We start from the raw sequence: 23,455 nt of genomic DNA, 5'->3' as shown, positions 1-23,455 counted from the left end.
CTCTAAAGCTCCATTAGCATTCTTGTATGGTCTGTTCTAGTGGACAACGCACCTCTACCATTACCCAGTCTCCGTTAAGGCCGTCGCTTATGTACTCAAACGCTTTCTTCCTTCTCCTTTGGACCTAGGCTGGCCATGCATCTTCTGCGCCCACGACTCTGAATGGACACAGCCCTAGGTGAAGCTGCTCTTCTGCTAGCCATGATTCACACTCACCAAGGAAGAAGCCGGCAAGGCTTGCGTACGAAGCGCGGTTGTGACGTGTGGAGGCGCTCGATTGGTCCGCGCTCTTTAGCTGAGGGAGTGGAACGGTGGAATAGAGAAACAGAAGGAGCAAACTAGAACCAGAGAACCGGTACTGCATAAAGCGAAGCTAGAATGTGGAGCGCACAGTTAACAAGCGGCGCCTTGCAAATCTGAGAATTACGTAGTGACCAAGGACCGAGGACCGAGGACCGATCAACTTCGCGTCGCTATCCCAGTATATTGCAAGTGAGCCGAGCGTCGCCAGCTTCTGGGTTGAATCAGCTTTATGTTCGAAACAGTTTAGAATATTTCGTGTAGTCGTTTCTCGCTCGCAATTTGGAATACCTCAGTGCTGTTAGGGAGAGTCTTCTTCCGTGGAGGTAGGTCGAACGGTGTTCATAGGTATATGTGACTGATGTAGCGCTTGTTGTGATGGGGTGTATGACTACACATCGTTATGGGCGCATCGTCTATATGGCGAGGACTCACAAGTGCACAGCGAATGATAGGAAGATTGAATACTGTAGTCCCTCTCCCCGAGTAGGATAGGACACTAAAGTTTTTGACGAGATACTTTACCTCAGATTATCGCCTTTTATCAGCCCTTACGATTATACGACAGTCTATAGTCAGCCCATGATCTGAATACAGCTGAATACGTATACCTGCTGACATGTTCATTGCATTCTTTGCGTCGATTGAAGGTACCGCGGTCTGGTGGTCGCCGATGGTTATCGGTGCTTTGCGTAAAGAATGTGCCACCTCCCACAGTGCTAGAATTAGAAATTTAAGAATTCTTAACGAACATATTTACTATAGGGAGGAAATTATTAGCTAGATCTAATTAAACCTATCTTTTTAGACCTAGTAGAGCCTAAAATGGGCTACTAAGCTATTAAAATAAGTGTACTAGAGCTAAAATAAGTGTACTAAAGTAGATAGACTAATACTTTACTCCCTATAGTAAATATATTAGCTAAATATCCTTAAGTCCTTGTTCTAGCGCCGTGGGGGTTGGCACATTCTTTTTGCAAACGATAATATTGATAGCGGAAACTGTGAGCTAAGGCGCGCGTACAAAGTCTGTGAGAGTCAAGTGAGGACGGGTGATCATCCCGTGCATGCCTTACCCAGGCGAGGACAAATTTCTTCTCTTTTCTAGGAAGGCGCATGCCTTCTGTCCCCGCGCGTCTGCTCTTGGCTCGATCTTGGATGAATTGAGAAACTTTGCTCTGCACCCACATACCAGACCTGGAGATTATATTGCACATCCAGTCATGTTTCGTTTCATTTCTAATGCTCATAGATAGGATGACCGTAAACCGCTTGCACATAACTACTCGCTTTGTCGCCCTGGATCGCCAGCGTTTCATATCCAGGGCTGCCACCGAAATCCGATCGTCTCTTGAGCACGTACTCTGGCAAGACAATGCCATTAATCGAGTATCCCCATCCTCCTGAAGCGTTTGGTAGCCGGATAAATTTGTCTGTGTCCATGCCGATAGGTGTATATCGGAGCTTAGGATCTTTCTCCTCCTTAGTTGCAAACATTCTAAATCCGACGCTTGGATGGACTTGTTCATTAGTCAGTCCGGGCGCAGCATGCTTCTTGTCTTTGTGGTACGCTCCTGGCGTTCGTGCTTGCGAACCGTTGGCATAGTACATTGCCGTGTAGCTATCGATTATGGTGCCGGTGCCCCAACCATAATCGCGTCGGCGTAGATCGGGACCTTTCTTACTGAGCGGATGTGTAACGTAAGACGCAGCGTTTGATGCCAACCGACGGAAAGACTGGGCATATGTCTCCTCTACGTGAGCTTCTTCTTGTTTCCTTTTGTCTTCTTGATACTTTCGCACGATCTCGTTCAATTCATCGATATAGATCTGACGATTGCGGTATTCCTGATGGATGACCGTCTCGTTGATGGCCAAGTAAGGTCGAATTTGGTCAAGCATCCAGGCGAAGGTGATATTCGCCATTTCTGGGAGAGATTAGCTATCAGAGCGAATAAAGTGGGCGGGCTGACATGCTTACCCTCCATGTCGCCTTCGTTTTTCAGCGTGTCGCTGGAGCCACCACCATTGTTAATATGCACTCCCGGGAACCAAACTTGAAGGAGTTCAGATTGAGGCTTCCGCGATTCTTGTATACGGACCAATTCCCTGCGTGCCTCATTGTATTTGTCGTGGATCGCCTGTCGCTTTTCCTGAGGTGTTTCCTGATCATAACGATGGGCATAAAAGTCGGCTTCCGCCGCTTGGACTTTTTGCCTCTGCTCTTCTAACTGAGCATCACTAGCTGAAATGCCTTCCGGCAGATGGTATAGAGTTGGAGCAAAAGCCTCACGGTGCTCATCGAGAGCAAGTGCTTGGAAGGCGCGCTTGATATCTACGATTTCGTCAGTAAATCCAAGGTCTCAATGGATCGCCACCTCAACTTACTTCGGTTCAGCTTAACATTGTGGAATTTAGGGTCGTCCTCTTTCCATGGCAGCCTCGCCTCAAAGCCATGCATGCTTGGCATGCCAATGGCACCAACTGTATCAAATACACCCACCAGCTCGATTTCCCGAGACTCTGATGTTTGCGCCCAGTCTCCATGCGGATGCTTCTCCCAAATGAAATTTCGATTCTTGTAGCCGAGGTCCTGCGGTTGCTTTTCTGCGGCTTTGCCATCCGTCCAGGCAAAGTGGGCATCGCTGCCGTAGAAACGTTCGCTGTCCATGGTCTTATACTGCCTCCAAATATCGGGGAAATCGTTCATGTTTCTCGGCTCGCAAATGCCAATATCGGAGATCAGACCGGCGATAGTTCTGGCTGTATAGGCGCCTCTGGAAAAGCCAAAGCAAAAAATCCGGTCTCCACGGCACCAGTTCAATGCAACGAAATTGTATGCCTCGATGACATTGCCTTCGAGACCGCCACCAACGGCACCTTCGACCATTTTGCCGATTTTGGACGATGTAGTTCCGACGCCTGAATCATACCACACAATCTGCTGCCATGTCTTGCCGTGGTCGTCGACGTCCACGCGCTTAAGACATTGTGCTAGTCTGGTGATGTTAGAGGGCGAGCCCTTAACGCCTGACACGGCTGACTGCCAGGTGCCATCACAACAGATTATGATGCGCTTGGAGACGGGCTCAGGTATGAAAGAAGACATGTGTACAAGTTCTTGAACGCGAAATTTGGTGCTTGGAAGTGGACCAGGTTGTGGTATCTAAGGGACTTCAAGTGTCCTCGTGTTGTCTGGGAAGCTTCGGACGCGCCGACAAGATTCTAGACAATGCATAGGAGCACTGGCATACGCGTGGCCACATTATTGAGGCTAACGAGGACGACACGCCTGGATGCAGTGCTAGACACAATGGTTGGACGATTCTCTGCATTGCCCTCGTCGGGATCGACGCGCAGCTCGCCTGAGCATGTGCCACTTGACCCGAAACGGCTGCCGCCAGAAACGAAACAGTCATACCTGTACAGAAACGAGAGAGCGAGGCGCTCAGCCTGTACACTTGGCTTGAGCGTGGCGAGCTGAATGAGCCAGAATTCTCTGTCCATGCCAACGGATCGCTTGTGAGTTCAGATCTCTCCTCATCTTTGGATGTTCTTTACAACTTCTCGGTGCTCCTAGCTTGCATCCTTGATCGATTTTCGTGATCAGTCGACTGCAATGGTGTACCATGGCTTGCCCGAAACAGCCCATATAGTCGAAGCTCGGCCGCTGAGCGATGATCTAGAAGCCCCTCTGGGTCCGCCTATAAAGGCTATCGGCAAGGTTGAGGTACACAATATCTTTCGTTCGCCTGCAGGAAAGCTGCTTGTCGACCTCGGTTAAAATTTGTTGGGCAGTGTTGTGTGGAAGTGGAAGGAGGCTGTGCATTTTCTTTCGAATTTGCAGAAGGCTCGTGGGTGAACAGTTAGCCGTGCGACCCTGACGGTAACTAATGCACCATTACCTCAAAGGTGGTTATGAAGATGTCCCTCTACAATCTATACATCAACTCTCAGGCGACCACCCTAGAGGCGGCATCAAATCGCGCAGCCCTTTTCATTCGCTCTGTTCTACCGTTCAAACCGGACTCAAAAACCCAAAAGGCTTCCTTAAAGGCTCCTGATCAAGCTCAATGTTGGAAAAAGCTGTGCATCAGTTAGCTCACTCGCTAGAAAGTATTCCGTAACAAGGATTTGGCGTCGCCGGAATACACTTACGACTAAGAAGAGGTCATGATGTGAGATTTTGGAGCTCTGAGCAACGGAACGTAAATTTAATTTGCTTGCTCATTACCGGATTAAGCCGTGCTGGGTAAAGTGCGTTCTTGCCAATCGAGCCTGTGGGTGCAGTTGTGGATGAGCCTGAAAAAGGCCTGCCATTCTCATCAACAAAGGAGTCATCATCTGAATCCGAGTTGGCATCCTCATCACGAACACCAGCAGCCTGCAATATAATGTCCGTAGCAGTCGCGGCATTGTTCGCGAACGCGGTTATGGCCATCGAGCTTGCACGCTTCATGAAGTACAATGAAGGCGGTCTGATAATTGTAGCGCTACCGACTGCCGCCGTTCCTTGCACCCAAGAAACCACAGATGTTGCCAGAGCCTGAACGGAACCCACATTGCCCATAGACTCTTGGTTGTTGTCGTACAAGCCAGCGTTGGAAGCGTTGGGTTTGCGAGCCCCGATAGCAGAACAAGCGGAGAATTGCTATATGTAGCCAGCGAGCCCCACTCTCCGAGAACCTTCTTGATGTCGCCTCGAGGGGCGCTGAATCGAAGCTCGCGATTTGGATCAACATGTAATGGTAGCTCGAACTGTCCCCATACTGGTCCTTGCTCGATGACCGCAAACCCGTAAACTTCATGCGTCACACGTGGCTTGAGCCTTCGTTCGAGCTTTGCTGCGGCATGTGCATTCTCCAAAGTAATGTCGAAGCTGGTGTCCGCTTTGAAGGTCTCGGCGTCGAGGCTTCCAAGAAGCATGCTCGAGGGGTCAATGTGATCCACAACCATCCACTCCCCGTCATCACCATTATCATCGTCAACCGACACGCTTTCAGTTACAGCCTTTTCTGTTACACCACACTCCATCTCTTTAGCATATTGAAACATGAATACGGCCCTATGCGTAGCGTTCAACGCATGCCATTCCCTTTCGATCTGTTTCTTCTTCCGGTATTTTTTCCCGACACGGAAATAAATCCGCCGTCGCGGCAGCAATACTTCGAGCCTTACGAAACATAGTGACCGGTGATGGCAGTGACGGATATCATGCTCAGAGAACCGGGTCTACCTTCGTTAGTACGCTAACCTGCACGAGGACCTTAAGACTGAAATCCCGCTAAGCGAACACTACCTTGTTGGAGGCTGCCTGGGTAGTCTGACACTTGCCAACTGATGGCCGCCAGCAGCTCTGAATCGCAGATATTGAGAAGCGAAAAATGCGTGAGTGGTCGTGTGCAAGTTGATACATGGCCTTGAACGGGTTTATAAACCTTCGAATGTTAGGGATGGTGAAAGAATCACTTCAAGACTAGCCGGCGAAGAGCGAACTTTAAATAGGGGAGGCTCCCATGGCAAGCGTAACTGGGTGACATCTAGTACGATCTCTTCACTGGTGGCACGCTCTTACACTCCGCCTCGTTCAGAGTACTCATCTGCACCGCACGCATCGACCAATCCACCTCCTTCCCTAGTCCTGTCTGCCACGTTAGGCTGTGTTTCATCCATTTTTTATCATCCCTTTCCTTGAAGTCGTCTCGTGCGTGCGCACCGCGACTCTCCGTCCTTGTAAGCGCTGCCTTACTGGTTTGTATTGCGTTCGTTAGTAGATTCCGCAACTCGAGTGTTTCTGCTAAATCGGTATTCCATATAAGGCTCTTGTCGGTGACTTTCAGATCGCTATCAAACCGTTTCTCTATGTCTTGCAGTTGTGCATAGCCGGTGGCGAGCGAGTCGTGTGTACGAAACACCGCAGTAGTGGATTGCATCGTGCGCTGCATCTCATCTCTTAGGGAAGCCGTCGAATATGAGCCAATCGAGTCTAGTATTGAGGTAACCCCTCGAAGTGAATCCAATCCGACGTCCGCTGGGGCGGTGTGATGAGATGCTGATGGCGCAAAGTTCTCTGCTATATGTAATGCAGTCGCTCGACCCTGTCCAGTGTGAGTGGTGGCGTCTCCGCAAGATGCTAAGGATCATGTGCGCTTACAAACACAACGATATCAAGAAGTGAGTTCGCACCAAGCCTGTTGGCACCATGTACGCTGACACAGGCGACTTCGCCCGCCGCATACAGTCCATCCACCACTGTCTCCTTCCCGTTTCGTACGTTCAGAACTTGTCCCTTGAAATTGGTCGGCACTCCACCCATGCAGTAATGCACTGTCGGTAGAACAGGGATAGGCTCTTTCGTAATATTTATGCCGGCAAAGATCGCCGCAGTTTCAGCGATACCTGGTAGTCGCTCCATGATGATATCTTTCGGTATGTGAGAGAGCTGCAGGTAGATATGGTCTTTTTCGGGTCCACAGCCTCGTCCTTGCATTATCTCCAAGTTCATGCTGCGTGAAACAACGTCTCGGCTTGCAAGGTCTTTCGCTGTTGGTGCGTACCGCTCCATGAAACGTTCACCTTCCCGATTGAGAAGGTAGCCTCCCTCGCCACGCGCTCCTTCTGTGATGAGGACCTGCATTTCGTTAGTCGATAGAAGCAAATTGAAGCGAAGATGGGCACTAACACCGGCGCCATAAATCCCAGAAGGGTCTGCCAAACCCGAAGGTACAAAGTCAGTGATAGTTCATAGAAGTGGGGATGGTACATTGCTTTGTATTTTGGCTAAGCGGAGGTAGCATTTTTCTTTTGTGTCATAAGTGAATAAAGATGGGCTTTCTTTCGCTTGGCGGAAAGAACGTATCTACTTTGTGCTGGGGAGACTTGCGAAATTGTACAAATTCCATGTCCTGAAGGGGCAGGCCGGCCCTAGCAACCATGGCATTACCGTCACCAGTGCTCGTGTGGGCACTCGTTGCGGAGAAGTATACTCTGCCATAGCCTGCGGTTATCAGCCGATGTGATCGGAGTCTCATCTCTAATATGTACTTACCGCCAGTTGCCAGAACAGTGTTCCTCGCAAACATACGATGACATGTCCCGTCTTCCATGTTCAGGGCCGTAATCCCGACACATTTACCATCTTCCATCATCAGATCCAAGGCGAAGTACTCGATGAAGAATTGCACACCATGCTTCAAACTCTGGCCATAGAGAGTGTGAAGCATCGCGTGGCCTGTTCGGTCAGCAGCGCATGCGGTTCGATATGCCTGGCCACCTGTGCCGTAATTCAACGATTGCCCGCCAAGTGCTCGCTGGTAGATGGTGCCCTCAGATGTTCGCGAGAAAGGCATCCCATAGTTTTCAAGCTCGACGACCGCCGGTATCGCTTCTTTTGTCATGTAATGGATCGCATCTTGGTCCCCAAGCCAGTCCGAACCTTTGACTGTGTCATACATGTGCCATCTCCAGTCATCTTCGGTCATATTCCCAAGAGCAGCATTGATTCCTGCTGATGTTAGCTTATGAATCGGTTTAATCGCACTTGGTTTTCAATACCGCCTTGCGCAGCCACAGTATGCGAACGCGTTGGGAAGAGCTTCGAGATGCATGCTGTGTTCAAATTGGCCTCAGTGAGGCCTACTGCTGCACGCAACCCAGCGCCACCCGCACCAACAACAATTGCACTGGCGACCTCAGCTTTCGTCCGTGGCAATTGAAGTCGAAATAGCTTACTCGTAATGATGGTCAATAACTGTCAGCCTTTTCCCATCCAGGCCGGTGGCAAGTCCACGTTGATGGTAGATGGATCCCGGTCTTTTGCTTAAGAAAGAGCTTCGGGCGCCAAGCTTTTGACGTTGTACTGCCCTCACAGAAGAACGCATTGCGACTGACAACGAGGCTCGGATGCCTAAATCTAAGACGACACGATGGAAAGGAAACAAGCCTAGAAGGACGGCGCTAAATATGAGCTACTCAAGGTAATCGAAGCCCCTCCTTTCTGATCCTCGGCTTCTTAGGTTGCGCATATGTCCGTGCTATCGTAAACACATGGCAGGACGAAACAGCACTGAGTTATACGAGGAAAGGCTGGAAACTCCTTCAAATGCCATCAATTGTATGGGTAGAAACAGTCTGCGTTGCTGTACGGCTTAGAAGTAAGTGGACATAGGATGATGTGGGTGTTTTGTGGGGTGACGCCAGGAACAGCTGACTCGACCAATCGGAAATGACTTGTTTGGAGCAGGCTCGCAGCAAGTAACCGAGCCTAGCCATTTTCACAACCAAGTCGGCTATGTGTTTTCTGCACATCAGCGAGATTCGATACATTCACGAGGTACAAAAATAGCCTTTTACACGCAATCAACGCATCACAATCCTTTCGGGCAAGAACGACCACGGAAGAAGTTACCTATGCAACAGCGGCAGGCTCTCTTCAAAAGCAATGAGTACTCCATCGAGTTTATCCAAGCAAAGATGGACCTTTTCCAGCGACAAAGGCAATATACATCTCTCTTCGCAGAGTGTTTCTTCTGGTTGCTTCTATTTTCGCATCTGGACGCCTTAGCTATATCTTGCATACCGTTCGTTAGCTCTTTCGTACCTTCAAACATCATTCTGGTACTGTGCATATCCTTCCTCTAGATGGTGTCCAGTGTGGATGCGAACTATACGACAACTGCCCCATCCTGATGAACTTGCCGAGACCATTCGCATTTGATGTTTTGCCATGTCCAGGAACCGTTTGTCGGCAACCAGAGCCGCATGCAACGGGCTATCGGAGTCTATGTCATGCGCTCATATTTTCTTCAAATCGTACGATCGTACCTGTCAGGCTGCCATCCCGCATAGCCACAGTCTGAACCCACCCACACTTCCGTATGATGAACTTATTGGTCCAACAGGAGGATAGATAGTATATCAGTATCGGAAGATCATATAGAGCAGAACACGAAGCCGGGCACAGAAGATCGTTGCGAGTGAAGCCATATGTGGACGGGAGCACGGTTTCCAGTGACGAAGAGAGGAGAACAAGGACAGGCCGGCGAAATGAATGAGACCCCTAAATCGTTTCGCCTACTGAATTGTGGAACCTATGGAATATCGACGAGGACGAAGGCGGGATGGAAGACCCTCAATTTTGTCATGGAGACCCAATTTGCTGGAAAAAGACGCTATTCTTCGTGACTGCTGAAATGCTGAGACCGTTAAAACCCGCCATCTTCAATCACCAGATGATATCCCGTTATCCAATTTGTCATTTCCATCATCAACATTAGGATTTCGTTAATGCGACTCCCGCTTCAGAGACGCTATTGCAGAACTCAAAGTGTCGCTCGCACTAGATTGGTGCTTAGTCTGAAGATCGTAGCCATTCGTTCTCCAGAGGCCCACGCTCTTGTCCTCCATCATCGCTCCTACCTGGGAACACGTTCTCCGCATGCTCAGTGCTCGATTCGATGGCCTTGCGCGCTCCGTTCTCGACGTCGCCATCGCTGTTGTCTTCTTCTACTCGATCTGAGTACTGATTGAAATTGGGCAAGTAATCGATTGCTCGGTGGGGGCCATCGTTACCAGTATGTTCCTCATCTGCGATCATGCGAGAGACTCTATCAGGAACCACACTATGTAGCCAAGTCTCTCGTTGCGTAGGTATGGCAATGATAGCGAACTTGTTATTGTCAGTGACGGGGACGAAAGCAGTAAAGTAGTAATAGTGACTGACCTGCCACATAAACACCAACGCTACGACTGCCATAAGAATGCCTGCCATTCGTTGCTCCTCGCTTTTCCATGGACCCAGACAGCCATTTGTGTGCCCAAATGCTTCTTCACAAGCCGTGGCTTTATGTGTCTTGTCCGGAAAGGGCCATGCCATATCTAAAGGTGGGGGTACAAAGTCAGTGTAATGTTCAGCAAGCAGGAAAGTGGGTGAAGTAGGTGTTCTGGCCAGCTGCTAATGTCTGACAGTTTCAGACTTAGAAGTGTAACGCTCGGGGTCTTAGACAATCGCCCAGCATGAACACCCACTTTGTACCCCGACATTGCGTACCTCGAGAATTCTTGAAGCCGCAACACATGAAAGCATCCTGTATCGTGCGTACGGCCTCTACATATTTGTGTCGGTAGAGGGTCTCCCATCGCTCACGTAGTCCACAATCAAGACCCGAGGGTGGGGCTGCATAAGTTCCAAGCAGTGTGATTACGACGGTGGAATAGATGAAGATGAGCGTGTTCGCGATGATGACGAGGGGTGGGCGCTGAATCTCTCCGCGATTAAGCCGCTTGCGACGCTCTTGTCGACGGGTGAGATCGTAGCCAACTTGGAGGAGGAGGCCGGAGACGATTGGGAGAACTGTAGTCGCGTGGGCCAGTCCATCTGGTATGGGCAGGGAGAGCTTGTTCGCGAACGAGGCAGCGTACCTAATACAAGTTAGTTGTAGAGTGAGAGAATATTCTCTAGTGAGTTGCACCCTGCAAGTGCTGTAACGAGAATGAGATACTGCACTCCGTTAGTCTTGTCATCAGGCTGAACAGAGCTCGCAACTTACCACAACACTAATAGTTGTCACGACCTGTTTCCTGCTGTAAGTCATGGCTCGGATATTTATACCAAGTTCTGTGTAGGAACACAGTGTGAGGAGTTTGTCCTCGAAGAGATCGGGCAGTATTAGGAGGGCGTGAGCAAGGGATGGACAGTCATAGCAACGGACTGCGTCGATGTTTTGAACGCGCCACCGCACTGGCAACCTCTCCGCACTTCGCGCGCTGTGCCCAGGAGGAGGGGTAAAGGTACCTATCAACTGGTACCTACGTTGCGTACGCGCCTCGTTAGAGCCCACGGTATTGGTTCACCCGATAGCCTCCGGAACCCCAGGATTGCAACTTGATTGGCGACATGATGCAGGGAATAGCTCCCGAACGAATATTGAATGGGAATCTTGATCTTGTTTGTTTCTGCGACCAAAGTATGGATTTAGGCAATGAGACGGCGCGAAAGCAAAAGATGGCAGAGCCGATGACGTCACTTTCGAACCTCGCGCTACCACGTGTGCATTTGTGCCGGTGTGTCCTTACGTTCACACCTTAGCACTTGATCTTCTATTTCCCCATGATGAAGACCACACTGAGCCTACAGCATGTCTCTCTTCGTTAACGCTGCGGATCTCAATTCGGACATTCTGCTCACTGTGCATGGAAATTGGCCTTCCTTTTGCTGAATCTGATAGATCGATGATATAGGTTATACTCTTCATATCGAATAGTATGTAGCACATATGTCATGTTTCTCACCAATCTCGGTTGATAGCCCTGTGTCTCATGGTCTTCCATATTAACATACTCCTCTGAGACCCCCAAGCGTCCCAAATACCTCGCTCGCTACCGCCCCAGCTTTAGCAAGAATGGTTACTAGACCCAAGGCAGCGTCACAGAAATTTCCATCATTCTCCCCCGACCTTATGTACCCTGTAGCGTAATTACCAGGCTCTCCATATGTCCCAGTAATGTACCTCCTACACGACCGAGGAATCTGAGTGTTGCGCTGGCCGACAGCACCGCCAGAGAAGACGTTTGTCGCGCCGCACAGATTGCAGAAAAAAGCAGCGGTAACGCCTTTGATTGAATATATACCGTCGTGGGTTCCGCGTTGGATGTTGTTCACCAGTTCGGCGTTGGCAGCATCAGTATCGCTATTGTTGAGTCCAATACCACAGCCACAGTATGTCTGAACTGCACGAGCGACCAGTGGGCTAGCATTGCGGGTGCTAATCTCGGGAGCGCCAGGCAGGCGTGAGTGAATTTCGTTCCCGGAGCGGTCCACATGCACGAAGTAGGCACCATCGGGCTGGTCCTTGGGGATGACGAACGCTGTCACGCCGGACAAGAGGCGAGGAAGGGCTAACCTGAAGGTAAATCGCATGGTGACGGTCGGGAAGCTTTGGGATTAAGGACGTGCTGACCTGCGAGACTAATCAAAGAACGAATCTTGAACTGTAGCCATGGGGACTCGAGAGGACGGTAGAGGGGGATCTTGCGATGGTCTCTGATGTCTGTCTTGCAACTGGGGATCCTCATACTTGTGGTCTCAAGCTGTTTCTTTCCATAGATCTGACAGGCAGATGATTGCAAATGAATGTCATAGCGCGCTGTAGATGCCCCATGGAGGACGAAGGCGGACGAGATTCTGGTATGGACCGGTGTTATAGAAATGCCAGCGCAAGCCTCGTAAGCGTTAACGGGCGCATATGTGGCCTTCATTCAGCGTGAATACAACCCAGGATCGTAAGAATCAGCTTCTTTGATTGGACCGTTCGATAGAGAAGTATTCGCTAGTTATTGCTAAGCTGACCCTACTCTTGCAAAACCAGTCGAATGAGCTCGTTAATGAATTAGCAAGCAAGATACGAAAGAAGTACGCTTTTGTGTCATGCTTGACTGTCTTGTAGACTCATTGGGCGGGGGGAGGGTACCTAGGTAGGATGATCCACTCCACACGTGCACCCCTGCTCGTGCGTCCCAAACGGGGAATAGCCTCCACCGGTTGTTAGAAATTTGGCCATACGTCTACGAAGTATATGGGCCTACCAGACCAGGTGCCAATACTTAGATGAGCTCCAGCGCGGAAAAGACCGCAATGGCATTGCAAATTTCCACCGTCCTCGGCGCCGTGTTCATCGTCCACGCCGGCTACCTCAACTATTACACTCTTACTATACTTCACGCGGGTTACCTGATCCAGCTCTCCTTCCGCCAGCCAAGCAGCAAGACAGTCAGGAACCAGTCGGAATCATGGCTAATGTGGATGGTCGCCTCGCCTCTCGGCACAGGCTTCGCACGCATTCTCACGCTCATGATAGCCGTTCACCATGCTACGGTCTCACTAGCCAGATTCTCCAAGACACTGCCTCATTTTGACGCTATGTTAGAGTGCACCTGTGCTACGCCTCGATATTTGGACCCCAATCTATTCACGTGGTCGCCTCATACTCTCGCAGCCCTAGCGCTGTTGTACGCCGGCAGCTACATCCGTTTCAGCGCGTATGCCGAACTTGGTACCAATTTCACGTACCGCCTAGCAAAGCCAGACCAGCTTGTTACCAGCGGACTGTATGCTTATGTGCGGCATCCCTCTTATACAGGGCTTCTTGCTGTATTGATGGCCATGTACTCACTGTTCTTTCGACAACGTGGACTGCCCAGTTGCTGGGCGCCATTGGTGGACAAGAGGCTTGTTGAGGACGATCGGATTGGCTACATGATAGTCATTGTTGGGTTCAGCATGCCAATCTGGTTGTTCATGGTCAAGAGAGTCAAAGAGGAGGAAAGGATGATGCAAAAAGAGTTTGGGCAGAAGTGGATGGAGTACTGTGAGAAAACGAAGAAGTTTATTCCGTTTGTGTATTGACACGGCGAGACACGGCGAGAAAGAGCACTACAGGCCTCACATATGGCAATCACTTCAAGAACAATTTTCAATAGCGGCGTCGTTCTATCATTTCGTTTGCTTTATGGTACCTGCTCTAGACTCGGCGGAGCATATCTAATCGTTTATGCACTGGCGGAGACCGCTCGAGTTGTGTACGTGATAGCACTATAGCTTCGCAAGGACGGCCTCGGCACCAGAAACCTTTCTGCTGTTAGCCAGGACATGTGCTTGCAGGGTAGAGTGCGCTTACAGAAACATCCTTAGGAGACGGCTCGTTCTCAGCGTATGTAACCTTGCCGTGGTCGAAGACCATAGCCCAGCGACCGTTGCGGTCACCCATGCCAGCTGGCCAGCCGTGTTCCTTGGAGAAGAAGGTCTTGGTGTCCGAGAGGAACAGGATATCGTCGCCCTTTACGCCGTTGACCTTGCCCCAAGCGTTCATGACCCAAGAGTCGTTGCTTGCAATGACGGCCACGATGTCTACGCCCTTGTTCTTGAACTCGCTGAGCTTCTCGATGTACGGCGGTAGGTGGCGAGCCTGGCATCCAGGCGTGAAGGCTCCTATCAGGAAACAATCAGCTCGTTCGAATTCCTATGCTGGGCGTGCAGTCGCGTACCGGGAACACTGAAGAGAACGACCTTCTTGTCCTTCCACTCCTTACTCGCATCGTACTCTTGGGGAATGCCGCAAGCTGTAGCGTCGCTGTCCGTGATCGGTGCCCATCTGCATCCATCATGAGCATATAAGCATGCATTCTTCACCCAGAGCCTGCGACACGAAGCCCGTCCAACAGGGTCCTAAACCACTTACTCGAACTTGACGCCGTCAGGGAAGCTGTCGCCGACTTTGAGAGGTGCCATTATGGTTGTTGAGTGTGGAGACAAGATTCCTGGATGTGTAAAAGGTGAAAAGAGCAGAAAGAGCTGCTTATGAAGCGTATGGATCTGGGTGCTGTGTCGTGAAGCGCCAGGCACGGAGGGGCAGCTTGCATCAGAAAGCTCCACTGCCCGTCGCGGGGTATCGCGTCACCGAGGCATCTTCCAATAAGGAAAGAAACTGGAATGCTAGCTTCCTTTCTTGGCGCCGATTCCAAATAGCTCACCCCTGCCAAATATGGGTGTAGCTTACGCAAACGCATCAGAAGCTGTCCGAATCTCGGCAGCAGTGATGGGTCCGAGTAGATTCCCACAGAGCCGTGCAGTTCCGGCGTCATGCAAGTCAACAGTCACGGTTTTGCAGCTCTAAATAACAATGTGCAGAGGAATGAAGTGAGGAATCAATCGCTTATCCTGAGTTTACTTGCTTTGGTATAGCACTCGTGCTACTAGTGCTAGATGAAAAACACCATGTGTTCTCCAAGAAGCATCTCTGACATTCCCCACTAGCCCGCCATGTCTCTTAACCCGCCATTTAACAAAGAAAGCGCGCAGGCAAAGGTGAAGAAGGCGCAGGATTTGTGGAACACCCAGTAAGTCATGTCCTGCCCCTGGCTCCCTTGAACTGACAGCCGTAGGGATCCGAAGAAGGTTTCTGGTGCCTACACCCCCGCTAGCAAGTATTGCCCGGGTACGAAGTCGATGTGTCTTAGACATAAGCACTTCGTACTATCCCCACTTTTCTGAATAAACTGACTTCGTACCTGCGCGTCTAGGCATCTGGCGCAATCGAGATGTCTTCTTTACCGGAACCGCAGCTATTGAGGAGTTTCTGACGAAGAAATGGGAGAAGGAGAAGAACTACCGTCTTCGAAAGGAGCTCTTCGCCTTCACCGACAATAAGATCGCCGTCCAGTTTTGGTATGAGTATCAGGATGCGCACGACGGCATGAAGTGGAAGCGCTGTTACGGGCTCGAGGATTGGACATTCGCGGACGACGGGCGGATGCGCAAAAGGCAGATGAGTGGAAACGACGTGGCAATTCGCGACTCAGGTTCGCGCAGTTGCCTTCTCTGCATTGTGCGAATACTGATGATGTGACAGAGCGTTGGTTCAAGGGAACTGTCGACGTGAACGAAGTTCTCATCGGTGAAAAGCATTGGTGAGAAGCAGAGAGGCTGCTCAGGAGGGTCGATGAGTGTCGGGCAATCGTCTAAGGAACTAGCGAGGACTTGGATGCGCTATGGGTCTGCTCAAGCAGGTGGAGTATCGTGTACAAGAACGAGAATGAACTTTGCATCTGCTTTGGCTTAGGAGAGCGCACAGCAACCGATCGTGTCACTCACCAGGTATTATAACAAGCTCGTTCTTTTTAGTCCGCAACCGTAGAAGCTTGACCTCGTCCTCTTCGTACAAACCTTCTACTAGGTTCCAGGCTGCAGTGAGGAAGGCCCAGACCTTGCTTGCGACATCTTCTGCACTTTGTATGGCACTATCCTTCTTGCCGTTCGCGTAGCCGTCAGGCGCGGTTTCGTTCGATGCAGGCAATGTGCTGTTCGGGTTTGCGGAAGTCGACTTCGAGATGAGTCCTGACGTGCGCACGATAGCTCCGTTCTCTCGTGAGAGAATAAGCGTGCTCTGAACTCCGGGCTTCTGACTGATGCGTGTGAGGTGGGCGAGAGTCTCGTCGGACTGCATCATGTCAGCTCCTGCTTGCGATACGTATGCTCGGGCAAGCGTACACTGTGCTCAGCCATCTCGAGAATGGTGTTATAGACAAAGTGTCAGATCACGCAGAGAGATTCCGGAGCAGGCGCCTAGCACTATCGACGAGCGGTGTGATGTTTTGCAAATTAGAAAGTTGTTGGTGTTGAGCAAGCACCCTGGCTGTTGCCAAGACTGCACAACGCTATCGCCTCATCAGGTATAGATTGTTCTGAAAGTCGTGAATTTTTGAGTAGCCGCATGCGCTTCTCTTCCACACCAGCGCTTTATGTAACCCCCCAAAACTGCTGAAGTAGCATTCATGCGAATTATCCACCTACAAGAGCTTTGGAGTACACATCTTGATAGTGGTTGACAGGCGCAATGGGGTCCAGCGCCAAGAAGAAGAAAGAAAAGAAGAAGGATTTCCAGAAAGTAAAGCTCAAAGTCGGGAAGACAAAACCGAAGGCGGCAAATTCTACCGATACAAGTTTCAAAGCAAAAGGTGCGTTGTGTCAATCCCCCATTGGAGACTGCAGAAAAAACCTTGGGCTCGGATGTTTCCTAACTACGCTTACATTGCAATAGCTATCGCGTTGAAACAGCAATCACTTTCGACAAATGCGCCTACCGTGGAAGCACAATGCGCACATCAAATTTCTCTTCTCAACCATAAATCTGACGCACAGAGGCGTGATTCACTTGCATATCTGACGACAGTCATATCAACCCATCCACCAGGTTCACCCCTTCCACAGCCAGCTTCAGTCATCATCCCAGCTATTCAGCGACTAGTTCTAGATGGATCGAACAGTGTCAGACAGCAAATGCTCAAGCTCGTCCAGAGCCTGCCCAAGACGGACATTGCCAGCCACACTGACTCACTTTTATTGCATACTCGTGCTGGTCTTACACATCTATCCACGGATATCCGAACCTTCGCACTGGATATGCTAGAGTGGCTGCTTAGCGTAGCTGGAGATGAAGTCGTCAGTTGCGCAGGAGGATGGGCGAAGACGTTGAAATGTTTCCTCAGCCTCCTGGGCTGGCAAACTCAGGTTGGAGACAAGTGGTCCGCAATCAGAACCTATGGCAGAGGAGCCAGCGACGCCAAAGTTCAAGCCAAGCAAATGAATACGTTGACGACTTTCCTCAGAGCCGGATTGATACAACCGACAGAAATAGTGGCAGTCGGAGCTGGCACCAGTAACTTTCCATTGTGGCAGACTGAGCACCACGTGCTTTCGGAACGATCGAGCGCATTTGCACATCTCAATCTATACGGCGCAACGAGGGACGAGGAGGCAGAAATGTATGAGGACCGTGAAGATCGTCAAAGGGTGTTCCACGAGTTGGCCGAGGGCGCAATTGCAGCAGGTATCGAGCAATCGACCAAAGGAGGGGGAGAGCTGGGTCGTGCGGGGGCTCACTTATGCAAAGCGATGAAAGAGGGTATGGCCGACTTCCATAGGGTCGATGAAGATTAGCAGCTCAAGTCCAGACAATAATAGGTGCCTGTGGGCTTTGGCCTGCCTTGAGCATGATCCGATGAAGCTATACCTTGTAACACAGATGACAGGGTGCTGTGGAGTTACACTTCGTTCTGAGAGGCTGGCAAACGCTCCCCAGTCAAGTATGAGAGTTTGGTGCAGAAGTAGTCCATGAGTCTACACAGTATGAGGTCCCATCAAGGATCCTGCGTGGAGCATTCGGACCCTATCTTTCTATAGAAATGACCTGCGCCATCAATGACGATCATACTTACTGTACAGTCTAGTGACATTTTGAGTTTGCGAGTCGGACAGTGTTCGTGTTCGCAATAGATCACGTTCGGTTTGATTGAAGACTGCGACTTGTACATAACAGTGGCATGAGTAAGCAGCAAGTACCTCTAGAGCTGCAAGGATATCACATGTGACAGGACATGCATGCAGTGTGACAAAGCTGGCCACAATCCTCCACTACAGCCAATCAAGGTTGCAGCTACTGTTAGTGAAGCGCTAAGTGCAAACCCACTTCTCCTTTCACTATATAAAGGCCTGTCTCCTAGCTATTTTCTCTTGTTTTGAAAGCCTTAGTAAGAAAAGCAGTTTGGAGCTAAGCTAGAAATAAAATAGTGTCTAAAGCCAAAAAGATTGTTGAGCAATTTTTATTACATGATCAAATGACCACCTGGGCCCCCGGGCAGCTTCACACTCCACTGGTGACAAACGGCACTGACAAACAGGGCGCCACGGCGCATTCTAATTACTCACTCCACTGTATTGCTGCATAGCAACAGAAGGATTACCGGGCAGGATGGAGACAATCAAGGTAAGCGCAAATTATTTGTGCCCTGCGCAGCCCTCGATACTGACACGCGGCAGCATGAGGACGAAGAAGGGACGCATGATCGTCAATACAGGCCCCGGCCACCCTTGGCGATGCCAGGTACATATCTCCGCGATATCAAATACCTCATCAGTGAGCTTCGATCTGTTTGCTCTCATCGAGGACACGCTAAACGACTGTAGATGCGATGAACAACAACGAAATCGATGTCAACCCGGATTATCAACGAGAGGTCGTCTGGACGGCCGATCGAATGTCGCAGCTAATTGACTCCCTGATGGAGAACTTCTATATTCCACCGATCATCATAAATAGGCAAACCAATCAAGACACCGGGAAATCCAATCTCGTCTGTGTAGATGGAAAGCAAAGGCTCTCATCCGTCAAGGCTTTTGTGCAGGGAATAATCCCCTGTCAAGACCATCGCGGTGAAAAATGGTGGTTCCGCAATGCACACGTCCAGGGAAGGAATAAGAACGTCCTAACAGAGGCTGCGCAGAAAGAATTTCTAAACAAGGACTTTGTCACATTCGAATACACGGACCTCCGACCAGAGCAGGAAGAAGATCTATTTGCCCGCGTGCAGATGGGAATGCCATTATCAGCGGCCGAGAAAATGCGTGCTCAATCGGGTCCATGGCAAGAGCTAGCGCGACACTTTTGCAACGACTTTCCGCTCATATACTCTCTTCAAAAGGATCGAATGCGAGCCAAGGACTTCCAGTTGACGCTTTCATGCTTCAGTCAGATAGTGGAAGTTCAAAATCCGACCCCAGCGGATGGAATACCGATTCACAAAACAAACCACAGTCATCTGCCAAAACTGTTAAAGAAGACGGACTCCATCGATGATGACCTCAAGTCACATCTGGCAAGCGTTTGGAAAACCTTGCAAGATCTCATCGAGTTGGATTCAGATACCTTCACCAATGCGGACAGGAGGCTTAAGGGTGTGCAGACCTTCGCCCCTGTAGAGATGGTGGCGGTCGCAGTGCTCATCTCGGTACACTCCGAGACGCGCAATCATAGGCTTCTCCTTGAGGATATACGATCCCTTCGCGACAACCTGCGCGCGAACTTCAACGATTTACGTATGAACAACTATTTGTGGAAGGCCATTTGGTCTTTCATCGGGGATCTAGACAAGATTCGACCCGCGGGAGAGGATAGGTTGGCTCGAGTACAGTCCGGCTCCCGGGCGCCACATTCAGGGTCTGCTCGGATACTAGTTGCATCAGGTCCTAAGAAGGGAAGACCTACAGCGAGGACGAAACCGCCAACAGTTCTTCCTGGAGCTGGAGGTGACAACAGTATCGTTGTCAATCCTAAGCCCACGGAGCACACTGACATTCAGGTACACTCAGACACCTTTACAACAGTCACCACCAAAAGCGACCGAGTTTTCCCTGCGCCTACTATAGAACCAGAGCCAGATCTGTCAGAGCCTCGCCCTAGCAAACGTCAACGAACAGGCTCTAACAACAGCACCACAGCGCCACAAGCTTCAGCGGCCTCTTCCGCGTTGGCATCGAATGCCCATGAGATGGCTTCACGGCCTACATCCCCCACCACCGAAGCTCGCGCGCTGTCTCCGTTTGCGTCTCTCGACGCTACAGTAGCCACCTCCACCCCTGAAAAGGCTCGTCAACGGCCTGTACCATCGAAGACTTCAACGTCACGCAACATGAAGAGGCAGGCGTCCGCTAAAGAATCTAGAATTGCCGCGCCTCCTAACAACCCGTTACCAACGCCAGGTTCAACACCCCCTTTCATGCCTGCAGAAGCGCGCCAAAACCGGAGGTCATCGCTCGACACTTATCGTGCTCCAATCGCGCCGATGGGCTCGGGCCTTACTTTGAGAACTTCAGTGCCGGTGACATCGAGTCAGGCGATGCTGCCGTTCAATCCTCAGATCACGGCTGCTTCACCGTCTATTTTCAGGCCTGATACAGCCTCTCCGGTAACTACGCAAACACCAGCGCCTTTTAGGCAAGGCCCGTGGCAGTGCTCAGTCCAGACCAATAGGGAAGCTTCGACCCCATCTAAGAAACAATGCACTCAGCCAAACAGACAAGGATACAAGCAGATTCTAATGGATGAGCCGCGAAAACCATGGTCGTTTGTTAGTGGACCATTTCAGCCACCCACCCAGACTGAAAAATTGGTACCAACAGCCTCAGCGGCCCCTGGCGCTGCAGCAAAGGCCTCGCGGATTGCCGGGAAACAAAAGCAAAAATCGATACCACAGTATGATGGTGCAGTTATCGACCTGACCGAAGACGAACCCGAGACCATTGAGACACAGCGCGCAAACCTGTTGTCGACGTTCCAAAAAGAGTCTCAACGCGCCAACCATTAACAAGCGACCTCAGCTGTCGCTGGTCGTGCATGTTCGACGGCTCACAGCCCGAACGGTAAAGTGAAATCTCAGCAACCGCAAGTCACTATTAGTCGCCGAGGCCACCCATGATCTACTTTGACAGGCTCTAGGATCATACGAGGTGCTTCATCACCTCAAGATGGAACATTCAGGACAGGTCAAGATGGACCAACAGAAATCCTTGACGTGCAAGACGGACGTACATACGATTACACATATCCGCGGTTGGCGCGGTTCAAGCATACGCCTGGTAGATTATGAGTGCTGCATGTCTTGACAAGCCTTGAAAGAGTCCAAGGAGAACATACGATAGGAGCTCATCGAGGGTCTTAAACAGACATGTTACTAGGAGCGGAGACAACATTAGGAGTCTGACAACTGCCAAGCTCTAACTAGCTGGTAAGTTGACAGTACACAAGGACTGCTTGTGCTTGCGCTATCGCGTCCCGCGTCTCTGCTTCGGTGCCTGCTAGCTCGGAAGAGAATATCATCATGTGATATAAATATCTACAAATCTAATGAAAATAAGATGAAAAAACTCAATATATCAACTCATTCCAGTACCCATCAAGCATGCCCAGCGACCACTCCGACCATCCACCATTTTGCTCCACCCTTTCCTCAACCCCTCTAAACCTACCAAGTCAATTCCCAACCTCAACCGCGACAATCTTCCCACCCTCAGCATAACTCCCATCCGCATTGAATCCACCCATCGTAGCCACATACACCACACCCCTGTCCTTATAACTCCTACCCAACGTCGCGCTCGTTACGCCTCCAAGCTCCAGACTCCCCACCGACCCAGCGACGACAACAGCTTTTTCGCCGGCTTTGGCTCGGGTCAGTGTTCCTGCGTATGGCTTCGCAAAGAACATCGTCTCGTCATCCGTAACAGCAAGGTCGTCGGGCACACTCTCATTGCTCGCAAGCATGCTCACATTGCCATCAAGCTTGCCTGTGGTAGGATGAATAGGAGCGCTGAACGTAGCGTTCAGTCCCGAATTTGTATAGTACAATGTCGGCGGATTCGTAGCATGCAACACCTTCAGACCATTGACGCCAAGCGGTGCCGCGAACGCAGTGCTACCATCATTGATGACAGTGTGTGAGCGCCCAGTCTTAACATCCAGCCGCACTACTGTGCCGGCGAAGCTGTCGGCGAGGAGGATGGCGTCCTTGTTAAGGGCGGCAAGGCCGTTTATCACTTCAATGTTGGGCAGATCTGCGATCTTGTGGACTTTCGTGTCATCGGGACGTGAAATGTCGACGGTCCACACGGCATAGGTGCCTTTCGTTGCGCCAGTGGACGGGCTGTAGTCCCCTGTTGCGACGGCGAAGAGGTCGGGGGCGTATTCTGAAATTCCGAAGACGGTGTTGACGCCAGGGAAGGAGTGGAGGAGTGTTGCGTTTGCTGATGAGGCCTCGTAAGTGCCGAAGGGGTCGACGATGTGTAGTTCAGCGGGGGCTTTGTTGAGTACACCGGTGAGCAGGTGGCCAGTGCGGGTTGTGGCGATGTTTTCGAGCCAGGTGGGTTTGGGGAACTGGAAGACTGTGCGGGTTTGTTGGGCGAGGCTGGTGGTGAGGAGGAGGGCTAGGATAGCCAGGGTGTCCAAGGAATGCATCTTGGAAGGAGGGTGGAGTATTTATAAGCTCGATCGAGCTTTTGTTGAAGTCTGGTGTTGAGTTGTATATTGAAGACGCTCCTGTTGCTGTGATGTTTTTCTGCGCGGCTCTAGAGGTCAATTTTATACTCACCTCCATCTTCTACAACTCCATACGGCAACTGCCTCGCTGACAAACCGTCCACATTTCTAAGCCTTCAGGTCAGTAGTATGTCATTCAAGGTAGGATCTGTCCGTCTCCGTGTGCAATGACTTCGCTCGAAGGGGCAAGGTCTGAAAGATCTCTGGGCTTAATTGAGGCACTGTCGGTGAAAACCCGGACTACACTAGCCTCCGCAATCTCCATCCTGCGCACAGGCGTAATTGTCATTGTTGATACACGGTGCCTGGCTGTGTTCGTTAGGTGTGCTAACGCAGTTTGGAAATCATCGCTAGCGTCGAATCCTACTGCGCTACGTAGATATTGGGTGGTGGCACTTTACGCAGAAGCGAGTTGACCAGAGCGCGACCACCATCAACCTCTGGGTAGCTGAATAATTCCAACGCATCTGGCGGACGAAGAGACGGACTTTGGGTACTACTATATTGCGTGAACAATCGGAAAAGCAGTAGAATGGGAGGAAAACCGCGAATGCATTCTTATGCAAGTGTTGCCATCTGGTTACAACTCTCTACCATACAAATCCCAGATCCAGCTCTCTAGAGGTACTGTGTCTCATCAATCTCGAAAACATCCTTTTACGCCGGCTGATGCATGTAAATCGCTTGAAACAAAGCTCGCAGATCCGTCGGATAACCTACATGCGTTAATAGTA

The 23,455-nt window shown here is 50.6% G+C and overlaps 9 protein-coding genes across 9 annotated transcripts; 3 read left to right on the top strand and 6 right to left on the bottom strand.

The window, feature by feature from the left end:
* Window positions 1–1,539: 1,539 nt before the first annotated feature.
* Window positions 1,540–3,409, bottom strand: N0V89_004037 (uncharacterized protein; the record flags this gene model as incomplete). Its single annotated transcript, XM_056212829.1, has 3 exons — window positions 1,540–2,228; window positions 2,282–2,635; window positions 2,689–3,409. The coding sequence occupies 3 exons, from the start codon at window positions 3,407–3,409 to the stop codon at window positions 1,540–1,542; spliced, it is 1,764 nt and encodes a 587-aa protein (XP_056073137.1).
* A 573-nt stretch (window positions 3,410–3,982) lies between these two features.
* N0V89_004036 (uncharacterized protein) lies at window positions 3,983–7,523 on the bottom strand (the record flags this gene model as incomplete). Its single annotated transcript, XM_056212828.1, has 6 exons — window positions 3,983–4,075; window positions 4,535–4,951; window positions 4,987–5,473; window positions 6,540–6,931; window positions 7,194–7,297; window positions 7,349–7,523. 6 exons carry the CDS (start codon window positions 7,521–7,523, stop codon window positions 3,983–3,985), a joined length of 1,668 nt encoding a protein of 555 aa, XP_056073136.1.
* Window positions 7,524–9,649: 2,126 nt separating this feature from the next.
* N0V89_004035 (uncharacterized protein) lies at window positions 9,650–10,892 on the bottom strand (the record flags this gene model as incomplete). Its single annotated transcript, XM_056212827.1, has 4 exons — window positions 9,650–10,176; window positions 10,349–10,719; window positions 10,770–10,798; window positions 10,848–10,892. 4 exons carry the CDS (start codon window positions 10,890–10,892, stop codon window positions 9,650–9,652), a joined length of 972 nt encoding a protein of 323 aa, XP_056073135.1.
* Window positions 10,893–13,888: 2,996 nt separating this feature from the next.
* N0V89_004034 (uncharacterized protein) lies at window positions 13,889–14,584 on the bottom strand (the record flags this gene model as incomplete). The annotated part of the gene is made up of 4 exons (XM_056212826.1): window positions 13,889–13,924; window positions 13,974–14,284; window positions 14,341–14,447; window positions 14,535–14,584. 4 exons carry the CDS (start codon window positions 14,582–14,584, stop codon window positions 13,889–13,891), a joined length of 504 nt encoding a protein of 167 aa, XP_056073134.1.
* Window positions 14,585–15,115: 531 nt separating this feature from the next.
* Window positions 15,116–15,701, top strand: N0V89_004033 (uncharacterized protein; the record flags this gene model as incomplete). The annotated part of the gene is made up of 3 exons (XM_056212825.1): window positions 15,116–15,192; window positions 15,238–15,290; window positions 15,376–15,701. The coding sequence occupies 3 exons, from the start codon at window positions 15,116–15,118 to the stop codon at window positions 15,699–15,701; spliced, it is 456 nt and encodes a 151-aa protein (XP_056073133.1).
* A 237-nt stretch (window positions 15,702–15,938) lies between these two features.
* Window positions 15,939–16,357, bottom strand: N0V89_004032 (uncharacterized protein; the record flags this gene model as incomplete). Its single annotated transcript, XM_056212824.1, has 2 exons — window positions 15,939–16,292; window positions 16,343–16,357. 2 exons carry the CDS (start codon window positions 16,355–16,357, stop codon window positions 15,939–15,941), a joined length of 369 nt encoding a protein of 122 aa, XP_056073132.1.
* A 331-nt stretch (window positions 16,358–16,688) lies between these two features.
* Window positions 16,689–17,791, top strand: IPI1 (rRNA processing protein; the record flags this gene model as incomplete). Its single annotated transcript, XM_056212823.1, has 2 exons — window positions 16,689–16,809; window positions 16,893–17,791. The coding sequence occupies 2 exons, from the start codon at window positions 16,689–16,691 to the stop codon at window positions 17,789–17,791; spliced, it is 1,020 nt and encodes a 339-aa protein (XP_056073131.1).
* Window positions 17,792–18,602: 811 nt separating this feature from the next.
* Window positions 18,603–20,994, top strand: N0V89_004030 (uncharacterized protein; the record flags this gene model as incomplete). Its single annotated transcript, XM_056212822.1, has 3 exons — window positions 18,603–18,617; window positions 18,671–18,767; window positions 18,818–20,994. The coding sequence occupies 3 exons, from the start codon at window positions 18,603–18,605 to the stop codon at window positions 20,992–20,994; spliced, it is 2,289 nt and encodes a 762-aa protein (XP_056073130.1).
* Window positions 20,995–21,659: 665 nt separating this feature from the next.
* On the bottom strand, window positions 21,660–22,640 carry N0V89_004029 (uncharacterized protein; the record flags this gene model as incomplete). Its single annotated transcript, XM_056212821.1, has 1 exon — window positions 21,660–22,640. The coding sequence occupies one exon, from the start codon at window positions 22,638–22,640 to the stop codon at window positions 21,660–21,662; it is 981 nt and encodes a 326-aa protein (XP_056073129.1).
* Window positions 22,641–23,455: the final 815 nt, after the last annotated feature.

Source organism: Didymosphaeria variabile (assembly GCF_027946475.1).
Source record: "Didymosphaeria variabile strain IMI 356815 chromosome Unknown scaffold_3, whole genome shotgun sequence".
NCBI classification, from domain to species: domain Eukaryota; kingdom Fungi; phylum Ascomycota; class Dothideomycetes; order Pleosporales; family Didymosphaeriaceae; genus Didymosphaeria; species Didymosphaeria variabile.
This window is presented reverse-complemented; position numbering and strand designations above follow the sequence as displayed.